Here is an 18,045-nt window from a genome sequence, read left to right as displayed (position 1 = left end):
GACCAAGCTCACAGTGGGGTTGATCATCAACAAGGACTAGATCAGGCTAAATGATGATTGGCCTAGGAATTTATGTATGAGAATGGATAAGAGGGCATTGGAGGGCGAAGACTTTTGAGAGGATACTTCTCTGTGTACGAGTAGGTATACACCATTCGGTTTCATGTATATTGAGGATGGCTAAACAGATCAAATGGGTTAATGTGTATCGGGCAAAGATAAAGGGCGAATCAATATCAGACTGAGACTTCAAGCACAAGCACACCATATACGACGCACATCCAATGCATGTTTTCCGGATGCATCGTTTCCTCACCGATGATCTGAAGACTACTAGGTGCGATGAGCGAATAAAGTTCTTGGTACGATCCATTTCACGGATAAATGAGACTAAACAGGAATGATGAACTAGAAAGTGTTTATATGTGCAACACAATTGGCATTATTTCTGGTATCTAAGCTACAAATTATCCACCAAAACTCCTCCATGTAATCATGTCATGTATGTCTTCATGTGATATTTGTTAGCCAACCACCAGCCAAAGCCAAACGCCATCTCAATGTAAATGTCCTCAATCATCAGCCGATTGTCTTCCTCGCCTAATTGCTCCATACAATTGGACTTTTGCATCCATGAATATATCCTCTACTTCATTTCCTTGCTCTCGATTAAGGGCAGCATCCCCAAGATCCCTAACTAAGCTCAGCAGCCTCTCCTTTATAGTTTGATATGAGGGAGCGGCTGTAGCAGGCTCTACTATTTCCTCCTGTTGATCATCGTGTGCCTTCTGTGATCCGAACTTCATCTCCTCAGCTATTTGCGATTGTAGTAAAGTTTCCTCCACAAAATCTAGCTCCGGCTCATCGACTTGCTCAAGTGCTGGAATTGTTTGTTCGACATGTTCTGAATCATCGCGAGTGATATTGTCAACAGCTCCGGTACTAGAAACTGGTATAGTAGGGCCGTCGTTGGCGATTACCGAGGAACCTGTCTCAGTGACATCTGGGGCAGAACTGAATTCTCTCGATGCACTCATGCTTGAATTGTTCTCAATAATACTCTTCGCTCTTGATGATCGTGTACTTCTTCGAGTGGCTCGTTCAGATCGTTGAGATTGAGCAGATTGGGCTCCAGAAATATTCTGTTTTGCAACAGGTTCTGGTGTCTTCGCGGGACGAACCTTTCTCTTCTTTATTGGTGGCACTGATAAGGCTGTACAATCGATTAGTATTCTTTCATTTCACATAAAAACAATATTACACATACCATCTTGGGATGTCTCTTGACTGCCAAGCACCACACTGCTAAGCACCACACTGCCAACCTCAAGGGTATCGTCAAATTTTCGCTTCTTCGCTGGAGTATCACCATCACCATCGCCTTCAGTTTCATCCTTAACCTTGACTTCATTTGGTAGATTCGTTTGGTGTGATATCTTTGGGCTCTTGCTCGTATTGTTTGGACGCACCTGCTGCTGCCCTGCATGAGGTACTGCAATAACAATAGAGCCAGAGTCAGAGTCGTCAGTCGCGGAGCTATGCAACGCGTTTTCTTTTCCATCCCTTTTCAAAAGCTGTTGTGCTGGAGTTTCAGGAATGACAGATTGAATGGCCGATGATTGAGACACAGGGCGTATTGGAGACCAGCGTTTTGGGCTCGAAATTCCGTGAATGGGATCGGCATGAACAAAGACGGTAGCTGATTTTGTTGATGCGTGAGTTGGACGAAGAAGAACTCCCCCTTTATTTTCAGCTAACGCCCGATCCACAGATTTTGCGAGCTTGATAAAGCTAGATTCGTCAATATCGCTCAGAGGAGAAGAACTGTTATTAAGCATAGGGGTTGTCTTCGACAACTCTTGTATCCTGGGTGGCAGTCCTCGTGGAGACGATACAGTGTCTTCGAAAGTCTCCTCGTCGCTTGTGGGTCTGTCCGAATGTAATGCACTTGGCCTAGTATCAAGATTATATATTTTTGAGCTGTCTGGCGCTGGAAGCATTGCTGCTGCACCACGTTGGCTTCGTCTTGGGGTGGATGGTAGGATTGCCCTATCATTTTTGACTGGATCCATAAAGGTCTCAGCAACTTGGACACTCCAAGCTTTCCTGGTTCTATGGTCAGCAAATATTTGCTGAAGCTCTTCATCCCTAGCCTGCTCTTCGCTACTTGTAAGTTCAACGGTTGCGTCCATATCTTCATCCAGATCTAAATCTCTAGGCGAACTTCTGTATGTAGACATGGTTTGGCCCAAATCAAAATCATATGGATCGATTTGTGTAGGAGCATCTAATGAGCGACTAGTGGTTGCAATGTTATTAATCTCATCCGGAAAATTAATAGAAAACGAGGTGACATTGAACTCGTCGGAAGAAGTGGGAAGCATCGAAACGCTTTGGTACATTGATGGATCTGGCGGTAAAGGTGATTGCTCAAAGTCATTCTGGCCTTCATTCACAGCGTCTCGCGGCACATCATTCCTCGCATTAGCTTCGGGTGGGGAGGACGTGATTGCCATATCACTATCTCTAGGTAATTGTATTTGACGCTTTTGTGAACCAACCGCTACATCTGGCGAAGAAGAAGGAGAGCGAGAGACATCTTTTGATAGAAGTACACGACGTGCTGGAGTGGGCGATGATGTTAGGAACATATCCTGGTTTTCGACAGTCTTGGTATCAGGTGTACTCTGCCTTTCACTATTGGCTGGTGTTTCTAAGAGTAACTTTGAAGCAGAGTGACGGGAAGGTAGTTCAAGGTCATTATCGTCATGTTGAGGAGTTAGCTTTGAGCTCGGGTGAGGGCTAGACATGATATCTGAGAACATGGCTGCTTCTTCAGCTTTTCTTTCTCTGACCTCTTTCTGCCTTTCAGTTAAAAGTTGTGAGTCATACGTTGTTTCCGAAAAGGGAGAGGAGCCAGCGATCGCCTCAAATTGAATTTGGGAGTCGTCATGTCGTAACTTAGCAACGAAACCCTTCTTTCTTGATTTCCTCTTCCCAGGTTCCGGAGTTGTCTCACGAGATCTCTTTCGAGATGCCGCCTTACTGACTTCAATGATGACTCGTGGAGATGTATCTATCGATTTGTGCTTGTGCGTTTGAATAGCACTGGACGAAGGTGCTTTGTTCGAAAAAATTGGTAGATTGACTCCATAAGAGATGTTGGTGTCTGTCTGCGTATCAAGAATATCGAGAGGTTGCCTATGATTGTTTGATATTTGATTTTCGGAGCTTTCGGATAATGATGCAAGGGAGAGGTCCGTCATCGGGAGGAGTCTAGACAAAACTTCTTTGACCATGGGAGGATATTGCAAGTCACCCTTGAAAGAACCAAATGCATCTTTCCACATTTCTATAGCTGAGTTTGCAATATGCACACGTTTGCTTCCTAAGCCAGCGCACAATAACGGTTCGAGATTGTTCAGCAATTTTGGTAGATCACTGGAACCCAACAATGAGCAGATCTTATTCCAGAGAGAATTAACCTGCATAGTTAGCATTACTATTCGATTGATCGTGAGACACCAACTTACGGTCCGGGATACATCACTTCCACCATGCAATTTTCCCTCCTCGTCGTTTATCCAATAAATCATCCCATTTTGAAGTTGAGTCAAAGCTTCGCCAAACAAAACTTTTGGACATCGTGCTAAAAGAGCTTCAACTTCACTAAGAAGACCACATATGGTGATATGATCGTTTGATGAAAGCTCGATATATGAACACTTTAAGCACCGAGAAACATATTGGTATAGTTGGGAATACGGATCGAAGATGTGAATTTTTGGACCGGCAGTTGCACTTCCCCAGAGACGCCTCCGAGCTGCGTCTAGGGCTTGTCGGTCTTTTGGATATGATGCTTCTTTGACTAGGATTTGACAGTATGCTACTTTGTCACCACAATACTCGTCATCCGATCGCCAATTTGAGGCCAAAGTCTTGGCTATTGGCTCAATAACAACGATGGCTCTGCCTCCGTGCCCCGAATCAGTGGTAGCAGACGTTACCAAAGCTTGAAAAAGATCTTCCCATCCTTTCAAAGGCTCCTTTGGTGATAGGTCAATCCCGACGTCAAGAATTCTTGCAACACTGCGATATTCAGCGCCAAGGGGACGGGAGTCATGAATGGTGCTGGCCACGACACCGTCGTCTCGAAAATTTATCGCTGCTGTAGCAAGTTTTGCAAGAATTGACCAAAGAGCTCCGCACGACTCAGTATTATCCGTAGGAAGAATTTCTAGAAGGTCCTTGACTAAATCCATTTTACCCTTACTCGAACGTCGAGTTTCGAAAAAAGGCACAAGTATGGCTTCGGCCATTTCTGAGAATTTTACATCATGCTTGAAGCCGCGAGGAGGGCTAGATATTAGAAGGAACAGATGATGAAGTGGCGATCTAATATCGCCTTTTATTTTTCCAGGTCGATGTGAAGGGGTTGCAACGACAACGAAGTCCTCTTGTTGCCCCATGGATAGGAGCCTTTCGGTGAATGGTAATACTCCCAAACCACGTATAGTAGTAGTTAGAATAACTTGGAAGCTAACCAGAAAGTTTGCTTCGTTTTTGCGGTCAGATGTCAATGTATGTAAGCCATCAGGTCCCTTTTGCCAAATTTTGTACAATGTGCTGAAAAGAAAAGCAAGGCATGACATGGTATCATTCGAGATTTTAACTTCTTTTGCCGCTGCGGATGAAATTGAGAAAATGTAGGTTTCCCAAAGAAGTGATATTCTGCTTTTGGGGAAGGCGAGCTCCCAAAAGAGCAGCTCCATAAGTGGGCTCAGAACAGAGAAGACTCGAGATGCACTTTTACGTAGCCATCGCGAATCAAGTCCGGGAAGCTCTCGAGGTGTGACAGCATTATCATCCAGAGCTCTGTTTGGTATCCACGGTCGTTGGGTATGTGCGTTGAACAATCCACAAAGGATATTACACGCGTCACCCACATCTTGCTTAGCCAATGCGGGATTTTCCATAAAGTCAGTGGGAACGAGTTTATCTCGGACGATCTGTGTTATATATGTATCCCAGAATGTATCAAGCTGGGCCTGTGTTGTATTTGGCTTTACCGAATAGTAAAACAAGGTGCAAATACTGCTCAAAGTTGACTTGCGATGCAGATTGTCGGATTTTGAGATTTTACGAACATCTTTTCTTGGAAGTTGTAATATCAAGGGTTGGCTGAGTGTGTTAATCATACTGAAAGAGACCTTTTCCTCTAAAGTTATCACAAATATCATGCGGTTCCATGACAGATTTGCCGCTAATTTTGTGTTTTGATCACTGGCATTGAAGCAGACCTTGATTACGTCGAGCCATGTCTTGATAAAGGCCCAGTGCTCAAGCTGTTTAGGTCGAGCACGGAGAAATAATATGACGGCCGCCCAAATACGTGGTGTGGAGCTTGAAGGTTTCTTTGCCATACTTCGCAGTCTATCGGCAAAAAATTGGACATACTTGACATCCGATCCATCTGATCCCTTGAAAATCTCTGTGACTTTTGAGGATATTTTGCTCTCCGTCCCGAGTTCAAGGCCAGCCTCTTCACCAAACGCAATAGCAGCAGTCTGTATATTTGAATAGCTGTTGAGCATATCGCTGAAGAGGTCCCCAAGCCAGTCGGAATTAGAAATCATATGAGCTCTGGATTGCCTGAGGAAAGTTCGGTAGATGTTGATGCGCTGCTCTACGATGCTTTTGCCTCGCACAAAATCCTCAATGTTGTGGACTGCAGATATCAGTTTTGCTACCCTATCAGCTGTCATGATCCTTGGCGAGAACTTTTGCTGTGCAATTATAAACATCAGATGTCTGACGATTTCCTTTGACATTCCAGGATTCTCAAAAGTTTTCAAGGCGTAGTCCATAATATAGCCATTGAAATCGGGGGTCAACATATCTGAGATTGACTTCTTGTAGAGAAAGCTAGACATAAGTACCAAAGCCTCCTTCACAAGTTGAGTATCAAGAGCTCCAGTTTCAAGCTTGGCATTGAGATCCCGCTTCATGAATTGAAGTATCAAATCCATCTTGTCCGATAAAGCCTTTCTGTCCGGAACATTGTCGCAAGCCTTTAAGGCGCCCGACAAGGTTATGTATGCATCTAGCTTCGATCCCCTATCTTTCCCAGCTAGTTGTTTCGATATTGATTCCAACATTCTGGCATCGACTACCGGAGGTTTTGAGGTTAATGTCGTGTCGTTACTTTCGGAAGGCACAATATTTTGTGTAGAGTTCGGGACATGGTGTGTCTTCAGTATTGATTTCGTCGCCCTTCGCTCCGCTGATGGTGTCAGAGGCGATAGAACTTCCGCAGATAGTGATTTTCGATCGGTGATAATTTTAGGAGGATCTTTGTAATCGTACTTTTCGGACCAGCCTACTTTCTTCCTGGTCGTCGATGGTGTACTGATGAAATCGGCAGATGAGTCTGGAGTATCGATTTTGAGCTTTCGAGGAGATTTATCTTTTGAATTCAAAAAGAATCTGAACCAAGGATGTCGAGGCTCACTAGATTCAGGCTCAGTGGGAGTTGAAGGTCTCGGCTCAGTATTAATTGATTTTGCAGTAGTTGAAGATGGCGGTACCATGACTGCAAGATCGCAGCTATCGTGAAGATGAAATAGCAGTTGTACCGAAACCCATCTTCTATTCGTTAAGAAGTTACTCTCGAACACCGGAAAGGTTTTGGGGTAATTTGTGATTTGTCCTGCAGATACTCGCGTGGTTGGAGAATAAGACTTGGTGAACCTAGGTAGCCAGTGAAAGTTGATTAGGCAGAAAACGCGACAAACTCCCAGCGCGCGTCAAAAACCACTTTAAGTATTCACCGCTTTTGGCGAGTCCGGCGGCTTACTAATGTCATGCAACGCATTTACACGTGTGGTCCTGTGTATACACCTGATAAATTCGATCTTTTACAGTCTTGCGAGAAGTCGTTGAGTACCGTATTGATCCATTTCCATGTAATCTCCGTGTGACTGACAATAGGATGATAGAAAGTTTGAAACAAACTGTGTAGAATCGTTAGCTACGTCCCGAGTTAAAGTCTAGTGAGATTATTCGGGTAAGGTCATGTGATAGGTTAGCGATTACGGGCTGTTGAGCCTACACCTCATTGAATGCTATATTCTCTCATGTTTCTCAGCCCTATTGATTCATTTATCCTATACATACTGTCCAATTCACTTAACTATCTATTGCATTCATTCGTTCCCATCCTTTTCAAAATGGAATACGAAGTAGATCCCTTGAAGACCTAGCTTCCTCCTTGGAACAGTCCTGAGGAAGACAAAATGTGAAATGTGAAAGAGTCACGTGGAACTACCTATATAACTTGTATGAGGACTATTCACGGGGATGAATTCACTCTCTTTTGTAAAAGGGAGGGAAATGGGTGGAGTAGATAAGTGCGGGGTTCGTACTAGCCTTTCCATGACTACCTACCTAGGTACTTATTAATAAATCTCTCAAAGTCCTTACATTCTATCAGATGTTGGATTCAGATTGAAGAGTATTGGCCACTCAATTTGGAATGAATTTGGAAAGCATTCAGCAGAACAAACAAGATATCGGAGTCGAAGTCTTTGCGCACTGCCACACACGAACATTCACATCGCGTAACTTTTGAAAGAGGGAAAGTAAACAAAACAAACCGTTAATCATCTCACACAGAACCATTCAAACAATGCCACGATCAGAAAACCCTTTGGCTAAAGCAACACCCAGTGCATCAACTCCTTCTGAAGATCGAGTTTCTACGTTGCCAGTGATAGAAGTAAGTCATACACACATGCGAGCTGTATCCTTATTCATTTTAACAATAAACAGGAAAACAAAGCCAAAGATGATGATACTGCGATCGATTTCAAGAAGTATGATCATTTGATAGACATGGAATTGGAGCGTTGTCGTCTAAGTCATGAGCTATGTAAAGAATGGATGTCATTAGGTGTGTCTAGTATAAGTCGCGAGGCATTTTTTATGTATATGGATCGAACCAAAGCACCGGATTATATCGTTCTGCGCCGAGAGCTACAAAACTTTATTGAATTCGCACTTGAAGAGCAGAAGATCTCTTCTCAAAGAGGTTCCATTGTACCGAGAAACCCCGAGAAAGAGGTTCCTGGAAACAAAACACTGGCTGTGGTTAAAGTAGGAAGTTCATCGCAAAGCTCCGAGAGACTACCAATCAGTAAGAATGCCCAGACTCAGGATAATCGCAGTATCGATAACGTTGATGTGGATGAAGAAATTGTGTCAAAATCGGGTTCTCAAGCTGCAGGTAAAAGTTCCAATGGAAGAGCTACCGATAGCCGGCGCAATCGGGCTGAGCATAATGAAAATGCTGTGATCGAACCTGAGAACACTTCAACAATTGTGTCCACCTCTAAATCCAACTCACAACCAGTATGTATCTTAGTCACACCAATCATCCCCTCATTTATTAACATTACATAGACAACCAAATCTGTCCTTACAGACCAAGAAACAAAGCGTTGCCGCGAAAAGCTCAGAAGCATTTTGATGGCAGATGATGATGGATTTGGGAAAGAGGAAAATAAATGTACTCCTTCAGCAGTCCAGTTCGAGTTACAATTTTACCGCAATGGCTTCATTGGATTTGGCTACAAACTTTGTGACTTGATCGGCGTCTCGCAAAAAGATTTCGATGAATTCATGGTTTCTGCCTTTGGTATGTCCCAAAAGGAGGGAAGTCAGAATGAAGTCTGCCGAAGAAGTTGGGACTTACTGCGGGAATTGGAGAAGGAGAGAAGAGATGAGGCTAGTTCGAATGGGAAAACTAAGCAAACAAGTTCATCTGGAACCAAAAGGGCCCCCGGTGGAGAAGCCGAGGGCGTACCGAAAAAGAAGAAAAGAAACATTCAGAATGAGGATCCAATGGATCTTATTGCGAGCATTGGGCTGGACGACGATGAGGATGGAGTGTATGGTGCGATTGAGGTATACGATACTTGCGACTCACTCCGAGAAAAAATCCAAGTGTATTTGGATGAAACAAGCGTCAGCCAAACGGCGTTTTGTCGCGCGATATCAAAATCACTAGACGACCAAAAAGTAACGCCCTCACAGCTCAAATTCTTCATGTCAAGAAGCGGAGCAAAAGCTGGAAAAACATCTCTGGCATTTTATGCAGGCTACTGCTTCATGGAAAAAGTTAGACTTGTCGAAAAGAAAGAAAAAAGTGCGTTCCGATTGGAAATGGAGAACATTTGGGATGGAACTCAACCATTTACTTACGGACGAATGGGATTTGATATTTGGACACCAGAAGATCAGACCTTCTTTGTGTCTGCGACTTCAATATTGGAGATTGATGAATATGGTGTTATGTATTCCGTCCAGTGACTTTAGACGGTCATCTCTTGTTGGGACTGTTTTCGGCGTTTTACGGTCGCTCAGTGGTGTGGTATTCTGGGAGTGAGGGCTTGGGCACATAATTGTCAGGTAGCAAAAGTACTTCCCAACACACGGAACCTCTGGTTCCCAATCGACGAAAGTAATCGCATAATATTAAAAAAAAGGCTTTTAAAATCTATACAATCAATAAATTCAAAATATATCGTTTAGTTTAAACTTATTTTTCCCCTCAAAACTATAATCCTAATAACTTTTCAAAAAAGACTAATCGTTCGAATTCTGAAAATGCTATATTTTTATACAGAATAAATTAACCAATTCTATTTGAATTCAATTTTTATAAAAATCGAATCAATAACGTGGTTTATTAGTGAATGGGTCATTTGAAAATACATCAAAATTAGGTCTTTTTAAATATTCTTATTTTAATAACTAATCATTATTTTTAAAAAAGAAAAGAATTTTCAATAATAATAAAAAATCAACTTTTTATAAATCTATTTTTTATATAAATATTTATATTATATTCTAAAAAAAGTGAAAATTGTCACGATTTTCGTTACAAAAAAAATATTTTTATAATAACTACTATAATAATTCAAATTTTTAATAAATGATTAAATTTTTATAATACTTATATACTTGAATTTCAATATTTTCAGATTTTTCCAAATTATATTATCAGATAAAGAAAGTGCACGGTTACGCACAGACGAATTTTGTATGTAAAATGAGTGACCCTGTTACGGGAGCTGCCTCTAGGGTCACGTGGAAGTGTCTAGAGATCTCTCGAGGTGGTTTAGACTAGACTTCAAGTAGGAATTCAATAAGGTTGTAACTGGTTGCAATTCTCGTAACTATAGTATGAAACTAATGATTGATCTTGAGCACGAAGCTCTACATTGTAATGAAACCCATTCCCTTATATAGACCTTCGTTCTCGTCTGGATAGCTTGGGTAGACTGTCTATCCTGTCTATCCACGGATAGCCTGGATAGCTTGCCTATCCTGTCTATCCATCACGTGACACTTGCCCCGTGACCTATATGATACTACTGCTTATCTAACCTGTGCTTACTAGATAACCTGTAACCGCTATCCCTCCTGTGCCTACTGTAGGATAGGTGCCAACAAAAGATAGGTACCTATCTTTTAATCATTGCTTATTGATTCGGTTACCGCTATCTTTCGTTACCCTTTAATCCAACTGTCCCTACAGTGCTGTTTTCGTAGGTTCCAACACCAAGGCCTTAGGTTTATCTTATAATCCATGTTGCGGTGCGGGTACCTCCGTAACAGACCCATCCACTGATATAACCCACTCACTGATAAACCACATTAATAATAAAGTCATTTCTAGATTAACGTAGTTTATTAGTGGGTCAGTTATATCAATGGATCGGCCACTTTTACCTCGAATTATTATTCTATATTCAATATGCATTTTCTTTATAATTAATTATAAAAATTTATTTTAAATAAATATATATAATTTTAATTATTTAAATTATTAAATCAAATAAAAAATTATTAATTTAAAAAGTAGTTTAGTTTTATTATATATTTCGAATTATATTAAGTAATAGAATTCGAGGTAAATCTAATATAGTTGAAAATCAATCAAAAAGTTATAATTTGATTGAATTAAAAAAGGAGGTATTTATTTAATATATTCTTGATATAGATTTGAAAGGTTTTTTATTTAAATTTAAGAATATAGAAGATATAATAAATTATATTTTTGAATTGAAAGATGTGAAATGTATTGAGAAGCTTTAAATATATTGATTTGTAAAGTGTTGAATTGAATTAAAAATGTGTTTTAATTGTATTTATAATTTTTAAAAAGCTTTTTATAAGAATCTCAAACTTATTAAAAAGTAATTTTGATTAATTACAAATATATAAACAAAATATAGTATTTTGAATAAAGATTTTTATAATTTTAATAAAATAGACTTTATAATAGGAATTATATATACAATAATGATTGTTATTAGTACTAAGAAATATAATAGAAGTAAATCTATATAATCAGATAATCGAGAATGAACTATAACAATAATATATAGAAATAAAAAGGGCAAAATTATTCCTTTATTTCTAATAATCTAGAAATAAATTTATCTCTTCAATTAATATATCGAAATCAATCTTTTTATAGAATAAACTATTAAACTTATATCTAATAGATGAATAAATAATGAAATGAATTTAAAATAATTGAAATACTTTGTTACAACGGGTAACATTGGATCACGTGATAAGTGTTATGTGATAGGACGTTGGAGTCTTTGGAGCCTAGGATTCAAGGAGCCAGAAGCTTTTGGAGCTTAGAATCCAAGGGATCTAAGTAGGACAGAACTATGGGTTCTGTAGAGTAGAAAGGTTTATATAAAGAGAACGGGTCTCATTATAATATAGAGCTTTATACTCAAGAATAATTATTAGTTTTATTACTATAGTTACAAGAATTGTAATTAGTTACAACTTTATTGAATTCCTATTTGAAGTTTAATCTAAACCACTTTAAGAGAACTCTAAACACTTCCACGTGATCCTAGAGGCAGCTCCCGTAACATACTTCAACAAATATATTAAGAATCAAAGAAAAAGTAAATATCGAATATTAATACTAAATAAATATAAAAATCATAAATCAATAGCTTTTCAAATACACTATAAAGAAAATAATATTATATATTTATAACGTAACGTATGGGGAACTCGGACATATGGGGAACTCGGACACTTTTAGCCCATCACCAACTTGAAACCGCAATAACTTTTATTATGCATACCCAATCACCTTCTACATCTGCTCAAATTGAAGAGAAGCTTCAAAAGGCTATAATTTCACTTCAATTGAAAGAATTTAAATCAATTAGAAAGGCTGCAGAGCATTTTGAAGTCCCTAAGTCTACCCTAGCTGATAGGCTGGCTGGGAAGAAAACACGTTCCCAAACCCACGAAATGGCTCAAATTCTTTCAAACGCAGAAGAAAATACTCTTGTACAATGGATTTCACAACTTACCATCACTGGATTCCCTGCTACACCTATGTTGGTGAAGGAAATGGCCGACGAAATTCGTCTTCGACGCGTTCGGGTCGCGTCATCTCGAAATCCTACCTCGACAGAAATTCCACCTATAGGCCACGAATGGATCTATAGATTCCAAAAACGACATCCAGAACTTAAAACATGCTATTCACGTCAATTAGAGTCTAATCGGGCTAAAGAAGCAACTCCGGAGAATATTCAGGCTTGGTTTGACGCGTTTCGCACGCGTATCATTGAGCGAAAGTATGAATTAGATGATATGTATAATATGGATGAAACCGGATTTGGAGTTGGAAGTACTCAAAGTACGCGCATTATAGTCGATTCTACTCAGAAATCGAATTGGAAAGTTACAGCTGGCAAGCAAGAATGGATAACTGCATTTGAATGTGTCAATGCAGCTGGAAATGCTCTATCACCTATGGTCATTTTCAAGGCTCAGAATACGAATTCTGCATGGATTCCAAAGGACACACCTCAAAGCTGGCAGTTCTCTACTAGTACAAATGGATGGACCTCAAATAGCCATGGATTAGAATGGTTAAAAAGGGTTTTCGAACCAGAATCCAAGAAAGTGTCAGGTGACCGACCTCGACTTTTGATCATGGATGGCCATTCAAGCCATATTACAGGTAGCTTTATTGCTTTCTGTATAGATAATGATATTGATTTACTTATATTACCTCCTCATTGCTCTCACTTGCTTCAGCCACTTGATATTGCGGTGTATGGGCCAATGAAACGATATCATGCTTTAGAGGTCGATCGATATTCTCGAGCTGGTGTAAAGCGAATCCAAAGAGCTGAATGGGTAGAACTCTTTCAAAATATTAGAAAAAAAGCATTGAATTCTTCTAATATTAAAGCTGGCTGGAGAGGAGCTGGTTTAGTACCTTTTGCCCCACGAAAAGTACTCGATTCATTACCATTTAACTCCTCCCAGCAACCTTCTACTCCACAAATGAGAACCCCCAATCAAGACCTAGACTTGTCTATACTCAGGAGTTCTCCTCCAGATGGAACAGAACTAAGGCAAGCAAATCAGATCTTTAATACAGCTCTAGCAAGCAGTGGTTCTCCTGCATCGCCAACTCGTCGATATGCCAAGAGAATGACTAGGCTTGTAGAATCTCAAAATGCTGAGATAGCCCTACTTCGGAAACAGCTCTCTGATGCTCAGGAGGTAATTGAGACTCGAAAGAAAAGAACTAAAGGCAAAAGAGTCAAATTACAAGGTCAATTTGTCTTTAGTACTAAGGAAGTATTGAAAATGGTACGTGAGGCGGAGGAAAAACCGAAGGAGAAAAAGCCACGAGGACGGCCACGCAAACGCCCAATTGAAGAATCAGAAGAAGAGATTGAAGAAGAAGAGCTAGAGAATAGTTCAAGTGATTCGGAATTGGAATTGGAGGATTGTGTGGCTCGTAGAACAAGATCGCGTGTAGAATAATTGAAAAAGTGTCCGAGTTCCCCATATGTCCGAGTTCCCCATACGTTACGTTATTTATTATTATATTTAAGTTATTTAATTTAATTACTTAATATTAATTATTCTAGTAATTTAAAACATTTATATAATAATCAAATTAATAGATTTATTAAAGTATATATTAATTATATTTTGAAGATTGAATTCTTTATAGCTTTTAAAATTATATATAAGGAATCATTTACTTTTCAGAATATGAAATCAGAATTTTAAAGAATAAGTTTAATTTCATTCAATTCTAAAGTTATACTCTCGAAATTAAATATTCGAATTCGTATATCTACCCCCCCCTTCTTTTAATCTAAATTAATAGATCTTTCAAACCCATTGTAATCTAATTAAAACTCTTTTTTAATTAATATTAATTAAATCTTAAATAATTTATTATTAAATAAGCTCCTTTATACTTATATTTAAGATTATATTAGTTTTAATTAAAGATATAAAAAGATTAACTTATAAAAATACACTTTTAAATATAGAGAATTATATATTTCGAATAATAAATGAAGTATTAAATAAATGTTGATATATAAAAAAAACTTAATTATATTAAAGAAAAGTGTTTATTAAACAAAAAGCTTTTGATATATTATTTTAATAAAAGATTGATATTCAAATTTAATATGATAAGTATTAAAAAGAAGGGAATTTTAATGAGAAAGTATCTTTTAATTAATATTATAGTAAATACAAAAAGACAGATTATAATATAAGAATCTATTAAAATAATATAATAAATCTTAGATTATTAGATTCTTAATAGTTTTAATTAATTGATTTAATTGTTATTAAATAATATAGTTTTGAAATGATAATTCGAGGTAAAAGTAGTCGATTTATTGATATAACCAACCCACTGATAAACTACGTTATATAAGATTATACAATTACTTAATATTATGCGATTACTTTTTCCGACTAGAAATCAGAGGTTCTACACATTGAGAGTTATACCTACTACCTAACAGTTCGTGGAAGATAGATATCGCATGAGATACTTGTGTCATTCAAATGACTTGTATGACGAATTCGACATTCAACAATGGTGGACAGTCGAAATATACAATGTGGGAATTTGAATGAAATTTGTTTATTTTATGCATACTTATTGTATATCAAGTAGACACATATAGACGCATCGCAGAGTCCGCTCCGCTCCAGCTATAGATACCTAGACTGAATCGATTATGAAATTACTACTATATCATATAAAGGCTATTAACAAATATTAGCAGTCTCCACAGACCAAAAATGTGGTATTACAATGGAACTAATCCACACCACGCCTTGTCGTTACATCCCCCCAAAATTCCAATCATACCACACCACCCAAACATATCCTCATGAGCCCGCTTCTCAAACCCGCTATTAAAATGAAATTAAAACTATATTATAATCCCTCCCCCGTCCCTTCCCTCCCCAAATCAAAATCAACTCAGCTCATAGCAAACCCCCACCTCCCATCCACTCCCCTCTCATACCTCACCAAATTCATCCTCTTCGCCTCCCTAAACGCCCTATTATCCACTCCCCGACTCACCGCAAAAAGCGCATCCGCAATCGGTTTCAACAGCAAACTCATCCCTATATACGCATTATCGCCCACCTGCACGGAATTACTCCACACGGCCACCACAATACACACCACAAACTGCACGAGCGGGATCAATAACACAATGAGTAGGAAAGTATACGCATGGTTTACTCCGAGGGCGAAGCCCGTGTGCGGCTCGTCTCCGAAATAGGATTTCGAGGGCCCGAAGGCTGCGGCCACGGAGAGGGAGGTCAGTCCGAAGGCGCAGATTTGTATACCGATGCCAGATGCGTTGCCCTCCATGCGGCGGCCCCAGACGGTTTTCTGCGAGTAGGATAAGGTTTCGTTAAGGTATCCATTGTTTGCGATGGCGCTGGCGGAGATCCGGGACATTTTGTCGCTGATGTAGGAATTATTTCCCGGGTCGTTGAGGGTTTCGGAGAGTGTGATGTTGCAGGTATAGTACCATTGTGTGTCATTGTCGCTGATTTCAAGGGCTTGGATGATGGCACAGCGGCGGTTGCCGGGACAGATATTTTTGGCGTCGGTGTAGAAGTTGGTGGCGTCGCGCGCCCAGGTTCTATCTATCTGGAGGCGATTATGTCGGGCTTGTTGATGTAGAAATCGTTGGTTTCATTGTCGAAGTGCGTTTCGTAGGAGGAACAGGAGTAATGCATTTCGAGGGTTCTGTTGGTGTAGACGCTTAAGGAACCGGTCTTTTGGGTGGGTGCGGAAGAGGAGGACTCGGTGAATACAAGAACCATTTTGTTGTTAGGTTGGTCCTGCCATATTCTGTGGTTGCTGGTTAGTCCTTGGTAAATATCTTTATGGATTGGAAGGTCTTCAATCGAGGTCCCGATTCCGAAATTCCAAGCCAAACCCCCGTAGGCGTGAGCTGTGATTTGTTCATCTTGGATTTGGGGTTTGATGCTATTGGAGAAATGCTTCATATCTGGAACTGTGACATTGCCGGGTGTAAATAGATAACTTTCTGTGCTGGTATCGAAACCATATGTTAGACCAATAGCTGCAATAGCTGCTTGTACAAACTATTATCCATCAGTCCACTTCCTCGTCTAATGGGGAACATTATAGCCTACGATATTGAATACCAACCACAAAATAGCCACACCAAAAACTATCGGTCTCTTCGAAACAAACGCCAATTTTCCAACATCCATCAAACTATCCGCATGTAAAGTAAGGTCAAGCTACTATTTCATTAGCGGTTACTCAAATTCCTGGACTGACTACTTTCCACTTACTTCGTAAAGATTTCTCTTGCTAGCATGTAAAATTGCCCAACGCGCATCCAACGCCATACTTTTCAACGAACTAGCGATATTGATACCCAGAGCAATACTAATGCCTGTGGTAATCGCGTTGAAAATCCTCTTGTAACGTTCCGTCACCGTACCCATCTTTTTCCAGAATATCAACGTCAAGAAATACGCAATGCACAGAACCAGCGTAATGAACCATTGTGCCAAACTTTTTGACAAGATATGCCGAAACTGTTTTCCGGTCTTAGACTTATAAGGAACAGTGGTAAGTTCGGGGTTTTGAAAATGACTTTCGATTTGTGAATAATTCTGCTCGTGAGGAAGTAAGGTCGTGGCGCTGTTGGAGTGGGAAAGATTATCACTAGAGGTTTGAGTGGATGGAGAGGGCCGTAGTGTGCTGGTGGGTATGGAACTGGTCATTTCGATTTGGGGAGATGCATTTATGGGATCGTAAGTATGTGACATTTTGTCTGTTGTGATACCACGATAAGTGGTAAATTTCTCTTCTTCAATACTTTGAGTTTGAAACTTTATGACTCAATATCAAAACAGAATCTTCAATACTATATATGAAATTCCAGTCCTGGGATTATAAGGCAATGCCTACTACCCACAGATGAGACGAAAGAATGCGGCTCCAAATAAATCCTTCGCTGCACAATGGTATTTTAAGATCTGACATTTGATATGAATGGTCCATTCACAATGCTCCGCAGGATTCTGCAGGGACTTCGGTCTCCAGCTGAAGAATATGGGACGACATTACATGCACGCCGAGGGCGCCCGTCCACAGCTTGTGATACATGATGCTTGCTGACAAGTTTTCTTGTCTTTTCGATGAATGGGATATACGTATTGAAATATTGAATATCAATCCGGTATTTCCAAGTGGTGGTCGTGCGGCACAGCTTGCTGACTGCAGTTTTACGACGTTTTATGGATAAACTATCCTTGTTTATTTATAACTTCATCCGGACCCCAATATGATAGAGAATACTAAGGGGCCGGAATGCCTTTGACGTATCAGAGATCTGCTGTCCTTGCAAGGAGTTGAATGTTGTAACTAGAAAGACTTCCTGGAAGGGTGCTGTAAGAGCACTGATGACAAAGCACCCAAGACTAACCACGCTAGTGAGCCCGTGACGCAAATCAACTATGGCTAACTTGAAAAAGAATATAAAATCATTGCATCTTAGCATAATAATTTTTATCAATCAAAAATCATTATACTCTAAGATTATATAAACATCCCGCAAAATATATAGTATGTCTAATACTAATCTGAGGAAACAT

General features: G+C 39.6%; 3 protein-coding genes across 3 annotated transcripts; 1 reads left to right on the top strand and 2 right to left on the bottom strand.

The window, feature by feature from the left end:
- Nucleotides 1–572: 572 nt before the first annotated feature.
- On the bottom strand, nucleotides 573–6,590 carry EAF01_009975 (uncharacterized protein; the record flags this gene model as incomplete). The annotated part of the gene is made up of 3 exons (XM_038918231.1): nucleotides 573–1,213; nucleotides 1,268–3,485; nucleotides 3,534–6,590. 3 exons carry the CDS (start codon nucleotides 6,588–6,590, stop codon nucleotides 573–575), a joined length of 5,916 nt encoding a protein of 1,971 aa, XP_038766201.1.
- A 1,097-nt stretch (nucleotides 6,591–7,687) lies between these two features.
- Nucleotides 7,688–9,369, top strand: EAF01_009974 (uncharacterized protein; the record flags this gene model as incomplete). The annotated part of the gene is made up of 3 exons (XM_038918230.1): nucleotides 7,688–7,777; nucleotides 7,831–8,409; nucleotides 8,461–9,369. 3 exons carry the CDS (start codon nucleotides 7,688–7,690, stop codon nucleotides 9,367–9,369), a joined length of 1,578 nt encoding a protein of 525 aa, XP_038766200.1.
- Nucleotides 9,370–15,370: 6,001 nt separating this feature from the next.
- Nucleotides 15,371–17,217, bottom strand: EAF01_009973 (uncharacterized protein; the record flags this gene model as incomplete). The annotated part of the gene is made up of 4 exons (XM_038918229.1): nucleotides 15,371–16,053; nucleotides 16,134–16,518; nucleotides 16,570–16,680; nucleotides 16,735–17,217. 4 exons carry the CDS (start codon nucleotides 17,215–17,217, stop codon nucleotides 15,371–15,373), a joined length of 1,662 nt encoding a protein of 553 aa, XP_038766199.1.
- Nucleotides 17,218–18,045: the final 828 nt, after the last annotated feature.

The sequence above is a fragment of the Botrytis porri genome (genome assembly GCF_014898465.1).
Source record: "Botrytis porri strain MUCL 3234 chromosome Unknown BPOR_015, whole genome shotgun sequence".
Taxonomy (NCBI): Eukaryota; Fungi; Ascomycota; class Leotiomycetes; order Helotiales; family Sclerotiniaceae; genus Botrytis; species Botrytis porri.
This window is presented reverse-complemented; position numbering and strand designations above follow the sequence as displayed.